General features: G+C 39.1%; 2 protein-coding genes across 3 annotated transcripts in view; both read left to right on the top strand.

Annotated features, from left to right (window-relative positions):
- Nucleotides 1-1430, top strand: part of LOC106873952 (protocadherin-18) — a 139806-nt gene extending 138376 nt beyond the window's left edge. The window contains exon 3 of the mRNA XM_052972930.1: nt 1317-1430. Within this exon, the coding sequence (XP_052828890.1) occupies nt 1317-1388 (72 nt within the window). The 3' untranslated portion in view covers nt 1389-1430. The remainder of the gene's footprint in view (nt 1-1316) is intronic.
- LOC106875822 (protocadherin gamma-A9) overlaps nt 1349-7117 on the top strand; it is a 29678-nt gene continuing 23909 nt past the window's right edge. The window contains exon 1 of one of the 2 annotated variants that reach the window (XM_014924106.2): nt 1349-3745. In XM_014924106.2, the coding sequence (XP_014779592.1) occupies nt 1349-3745 (2397 nt within the window). The remainder of the gene's footprint in view (nt 3746-7117) is intronic. The other variant, XM_014924107.2, reaches the window with a different exon arrangement.

Genomic DNA, 7117 nt, shown 5'->3' with positions numbered 1-7117 from the left:
TTTATGGTGGTTGTGAAACATGGAACACACAGCGCTATATTTTTAGTCTGATGCTATCTCATGAATGTCACTTTTTGTTCTGCAAAACTGGCCAGAGTTGGGGCTTTTGAATCACTTCCGAAAATTGTATGGCATTGTCTTGCATCCATGTATGTGTGTGTGTGTGTGTGTGTGTGTGTGTGTGTGCTTGCTTGTGAATATATCCATACATATGTATACATATATACACACAGACATAATCACACATGCATATATTATGTATTTCCATCATATTACACATGTATATGTATGTATTCTACATATAAACATACACATACATATATAAAAGGATAAATAGCTAGAAACATATATATGTATACATACATTCATTCATACATACATGCATGCATATCTATCATCTATTTCTATCTCTCTATCTGTGTGTGTGTGTGTGTGTGTGTGTACATGTAATTTTCATTTCAGTTATACATTCATCATAAGAGCAGAAAATAACTCTTGTGCTTTGCAGACTTTTGAAGAATCGGTAGGAATTGATGTGCATGATGTCCAGTGTGGACATGGGTAGTAAAAGAACTGGCTTCAATGTTTGCAAAAGAATGAAGGCCACCAAATCTCAAAACAACAACATGCTGATGGCATTAAACTTCCTTCCTCAGAGTCGCATGCTCTCGTCCATCCACTCCGTGTGTGAGTCTCTGACCTGCTCATCTCACCCCTTCTTGTCAATCTTGCTCTGTTCAACAACCCCAGCCCTGCTTCAACCATCATACCCAATCATTTCTCACCCAAACATCCTCCCTCTGGAATCATCATATCTTTCCTTCACAACATTAACCTCACTGGTTTTGGAGGGTCTGTAAAGGTCACGGACATTGCTCCTTCCTAGATATCATCTTAGGAAACCTGTTCTATATAGACATGTAATCTATAATCTATTTTACCTGTATATGCTGATACACGGTTCAATCCCTCTCTGCATTAGTTCATTAAGCAGGGCAGTTTTACCTGATACAGTTTCAAACCTCACCTGTTATTGTGCATGAAATTTATGGTTATCTTGCAATGAAGTATCTTCATCATCATCATCTGATTTTAAAGTCAATATTCTTTGAGATACCAAACCTCAAGACCCTTTGATAAATGCAAATAAATCAATGTTATAAGAAAACACAGTTCATTGTGTGTGTGTGTGTGTGTGTGTGTGTGTGTGTGTGTGTGTGTGTGTGTGTGTGTGTGTGTGTGTGTGTGTGTGTGTGTGTGTGTGTGTGACACACCATTCAAAACATTGTTCATACCATTTTCTTTCTTTATTCCAGAAACCTTTGATGATTGAAAATACAAGTGTGAGATGTGCACCAGCTCTGCTGGGACCATGTTGGCTCTTGTGAGCTTGCTGTTATCTTCCCTGGACATTTCTTTTGCAATAGATATCACATTCCGTGTACAAGAGGAGAAGAATATTGGAACATACGTCGGAGATGTGGCAGCTGAATCTCATTTCCTCGATGGTATGTTGTCTCAACATACCAATCTTATTACATTCAATCAGCTGCAGCAAAAGCAGGCAGGGGTTTCACAGCTATTCAATGTTTCTAAAAGAGGGGAGCTCTACACAACACAGAGACTTGATGCAGAATCTCTGTGCAAATATAATGTTGAATGTTTTAAAACGATCAAAATTGCTGTCCACAAAGGTGAAGCATTTTTAAAAATTCTGAAAATTAAAGTAATTATAGAAGATGTGAATGATCATAAACCAAAATTTGCTGTGAAATCTGTAATGTTAAAGTTTTCAGAGAGAGATGGAATTGGGTTGAAAATGGCAATTCCTAATGCTGTTGACAAAGATGTAGGCAACTTGAATTCTAAGATTTCTTACCAATTAACACGGAGATTTAGAGAGACATTCAAGTTATCTGTGAAGAAAATAATCACTGGGAGTTCTAAACTAGCTATAATACTTAATGAGAAATTGGACAGAGAAGAGAAAGACAGTTACAGTCTTCAGATTATTGCGAGTGATGGGGGATCTCCTCCAAAACAAGGGGTGCTGAATATTGAAATAACTGTGACAGATGAAAACGATAATGCTCCAGTATTTACACAGAATATTTACAATGTTTCTATCAGAAGTACACATGGAAGATTCTTACCAATCACTGTTCTGTCTGCTAGTGATTTAGATTTAGGTGAAAATGGTAAAGTCACATATCACATTAGTTCTGCGACCTCTGATATTGCCAAATCTTATTTTAAACTGAACGAAGTGACTGGTGAAATTTTCACACAGAAAACATTAAATTCCGAACAAAAACAGACATACAAGTTGTTTGTTGAAGCTAAAGATGGGGGCAATCCTTCCTCAAGTTCCACAGCAATGGTTTTAATAAATGTAATAAACCAACAAAATAATGTTCCTAAGATAGACATAAATTTTGTCACTGAGCTGAGAGAGAACACAGCAGCCATTTCTGAAGGAATCAAAGTCGGCAGTTTCATAGCTTATGTCAGTGTTATTGACAATGATGTTGGACAGAACGGTGAGGTGGAATGTAGCCTACACCATGATAAATTCCTTCTTTTAGATTTAGGATCAAAAGAATATAAAATTACATTAAAGAAATTTGTGGACAGAGAAACTAGGGACCACTATGACATCAGTATTTCATGTGAAGATAAAGGATCTCCCTCAATGAAAACAGAGAGAAAATTCTTCATTCAAGTGATGGATGTCAATGATGTTCAACCACAGTTTATGAAAGAAGTATTTAAATTCCTCACTTATGAAAATGGTAAAACTAATTTCCCAATTGGTTACATCAATGCCACTGACCCAGACCAAGACCTTTCTGGACAACTCTCCTATCATTTGTTGAGTAACAATAAAGTGACCCTACCATTCCGTATCACAAGTTATGGCTTTATTTCTACAACCAGTTCCTTAGACAGAGAAAAACAGGAGCAATATAAGTTCCAAGTGTTTGTCAAAGACAATGGAATTCCACCATTGAACAACACTGCCAATGTGGTGGTGGAGGTTTTAGACAAAAATGACAATGCTCCTTACTTTACCTTCCCAGGTGTGAACCCTTTCACACTTGATGTCCATTATCATCCCCAGAGTAAGAATGAAATTGCAGTTCTGAGGGCTTCCGACAGAGACAGCCATTTAAATGCTTTCCTCAGATACAGCATCCTCAGTGGAAATGATAAACTATTATTTGAGATTAACCCTTACACAGGAGTGTTTGCATTCTCTCGGACAGTTTACCAAAATGATGCTGGATCCTATCAACTGGAGTTTGCCGTAAAAGACAGTGGTACTCCTGTTCTGTCAGCCACTACAACTGTCTCTTTGACACTGACCGTTAGTAACAAGACATCTCCAGCACTGTCCACCGTCCAGTTAAAGTCTGATAAAATGATCAACTTAACTTGGGTCATTGTTATTGTCACATCTGCTGTGATAGTGTCGGTGGCGATCGTAGTGTCCATAACTCTGTGTGTGGTCAGATGTAACAATAACCGAAACAACCAGTATATCACGGAAATCAACTCCGACCGAGAAAAAAGCCATTATACATGCGTTACGAAGAAATCAGACACACTAAACAGGAGTTCCAATGATATGATGGCCAGGAATACTCAGTTGATAGAAACTAAAGCCGAATTTTATCCTCAATATGAGTCACAAAGTGAATGGACCACATCAACCATTGACAAAAGACCTCAATCAGTTCTGCTGGTAAGTTACACTTCCCCATCTTCAACCTGATATAAATATAGCCATATTGATTACCATTATGTTTATATATCCTCTACACTCCCAACACTTGGCATAAAGCCACCTCCCCCAACTCACAAATCCCCACCACCACCACTGCCACTTAGTCAAGGGAGCTTTTCCCTTTCATTGTTCTTTATCTTGCAAGCAACTTGGCAGCCCCTCAGGTGCTGGCGCCACATAAAACACACCCAGAACACTTTGTAAAGTGGTTGGTGTTAGGAAGGGCATCCAGCTGTAGAAAGCATGGCAAAAGCAGACATTGGAGCTTCTTGGATGCCGTCTTGTGGCCTGCTGGATCCTACCAAACTGTGCAACCCATGCCAGCATGGAAAACGGACATTTGATGATGATGATGAGGGTTAGTGGAAGTGGGGAAGGATGGTGGAATAGGTAGGGTGGAATTATCAATTAAACATAATAATGAGGATCTAATAGAGATATCATAATTCAGGCTGTGTTCAATAAACATAGCTAATGGGAGAAAAGATGATGAATTAATGACTCTATATATGTGGAGAAAGTGATACTCGTGGTGTGTTTGGGTGGCGTGAGAATGATATATTTATGGTTATAGATATTATTTCAACAGTTTATGAAATTATGGAACAAAGGCCTTTCATATGAAAACCATATCCTTTACATTTCTAAAGGATATTATTAGGGGAAAACTGAGAAAAAAAAGTGTTGATAATAAGTTAAGGTTGAGTTATTCAAGAATAATGGTTAATGAGTGAGAGACATTTATTCAGATTAGATTTTGATTTTTGATGTAGGGTTGTAAAATTTGAAAGTAATATTAAAGTGAAAATTCATTTGCTTTTTTTTGTTCTGAAAGGTAAAAAAAAGGTTCCAACAAATTTGTTTATTAATTAGTATTTGAATTTAAATTGCACATATTATCTATCTGTCTGTCTGTCTGTCTGTTTGTCTGTCTATCTATCTATATCTCTCCTCTCTCGCTTCTCCCTCTCCTCTCTCTCTCTTTCTCTCTCTCTCTATATATATAGAGAGAGGCAAGGGGACATGTGCACACACATAGATACATATGCATCTATACATTATATATATAACATATATGTGTGTATACATATATATATATATATATGTTTGTATATGTATGATGTATGTGTGTGCATGTGTGTGTGTATATATGCATTGCACACATACATCTATATGTACACATGTATAGCTCTTCTCTTATACAAATACGTACATACAGATACACACACACACACACACATAAAAGACCAGCTCATACATAAACACATACAGACACATTGTGTCTGTTTTTCTCACACACATACACGTCTAAATATGGAAGTTTGTTGAAAAGTAGCCACACTCTGGAAACATTGGAGTGTTGGTAAGAGTGTAGAGTGGGGGGTGGATAGGTGGGGTGAGAGTGGAGGGTCGGACGGGTGATGGGATGAGGTGGCAAATGAGTGGCAACTGTCCAGACAGAAAAAAGAGTGGTGGCAGAAGCAGAGGTGGAGCAACAGTGTCAACAACAACAACAGGACAAGATATTTATAGATACAATTATGTTTATTTCTATTGTGGGGATGATTCAGTGAAATATCTGTGGTGTATATATATAGAATATTGGCACAACAACTGGATATCACATGGCCTTGTGGTGTTGGTGGTGGTGGATATCCCACAGTGATGGTGTGGGGGTGAACTAGTGTGATGGGGGATGGTGTATCCAACAGATGTGATATATGGCAAGGTAGGGGAGATATAGTTGATATCTTAGATATCACACACTGGTGTTGTTTAGTGGTCGTGGCCAGCCTGGATTATGCAGGCTTATGGTCATAGACATTCCAGCCATGCCCAACTCATCTTTTGCTGACTGGGCTTAGTGTACCACAGACTACGTTGTATAATGTATCTTTGGTAAGGTGGTGATATTTGAGAAACCGTCTGGCTCTGTTTTTTACACCACCACCACCACCATTATTACCATCACAAAACCATGTGATATCCAATTGTGCCAATATTCTAATACACACACACACACACACACACGTGTATACATACATATGCATACATTATATATACACGCATTATGTATATATACTTCACAGCTTCTTTGGTGAATCATCTCAAGGATAGAAATAAACAAGACTTATATCTATAAATACTTCGTCCTATTGTTGTTGTTGTCATCGTCGTCATTGGCATTGTTGTTGTTGTTGACACTCCTCCTCTCTTCTGTCTGGATGCTTGCCACTCATTCTCCACCTCACCCCACCCCTCACCCGCCTACTCTCTCTATGTCTATGGATACACACACACACACACACACAAACGTGGTTCAAGAGACTTTGTTGCAAGCCTGCTGAGGTGAAGGGTTCATATCCACTGCCTGGCACTTCATGGAAAGCCTGTTTCTCTACAGCCTCTGGTTCTTGTCCACGAAATTAAGTAGAAGAAAACTGTGTGGAACCCCAGTGAATGCCTGTATCAGTAATTCTAAAGGTACATCCCCTTGTTTCATTGTTTCACACTGATTCTCTTATTCTGCCTTGAAGAATTTTAATTGAATAAATTGACCCCAGCACTTATTCCTTTTAAGCCTGGCTCTTCTTCTATTGGTTACTTTTGCTGAATTGATAGGTCACAGGGACATAAATAAACCAACACTGGTTGTTAAGTAGTGATGGAGGATAAACACAAACACAAAGACACACACACACACATAAATATACACACATACTCCCACCACCACATACACACATATATATATATAAGATGGGTGTCTTCCAGGTTCTGTCTACCAAACTTACTCACAAGGCTTTGGTCAGCCTGAAGCTATAGTAAATAAAATCACTTGCCCAAGGCACCATGCAGTAGGACTGAACCCAGAACCATGATGTTGGAAAGCAAGTTTCTTACCAGACAGTCATGCCTGTGCCTATATACACACACACACACACACACATCCATTGTCCATGCTGGCATGGATCAGACGGTTTGACTGGAGCTGGTAAGCTGGAAGGCTGCACCAGACCCCAGTCTGTTTTGGCATGGTTTCTACAGCTGGATACCCTTCCTAATGCCAACCATTGAGAGTGTAATGGGTGCTTTTACATGGCACCAGCATTGGTGCCATTTGTGTGACACCATAGTTGCTACCACTGCGATTTTGCTTGACTTGATGGGTCGTCTTCTCAAGCAGGACATAATGCCAAAGGCCTCAGTCATTGCCATCATGAGGCCCAACACTCGAAAGGAACTCAACCACTTTGTCTCCATGAGGCCCAACACTCGAAAGGAACTCAACCACTTTGTCTCCATGAGGCCCAACACTCGAAAGGAACTCAG

Source organism: Octopus bimaculoides, chromosome 14 (genome assembly GCF_001194135.2).
Source record: "Octopus bimaculoides isolate UCB-OBI-ISO-001 chromosome 14, ASM119413v2, whole genome shotgun sequence".
NCBI classification, from domain to species: Eukaryota; Metazoa; Mollusca; class Cephalopoda; order Octopoda; family Octopodidae; genus Octopus; species Octopus bimaculoides.
Note: the sequence above shows the minus strand (reverse complement) of the source record. Positions and strands in the feature narration are given on the sequence as shown.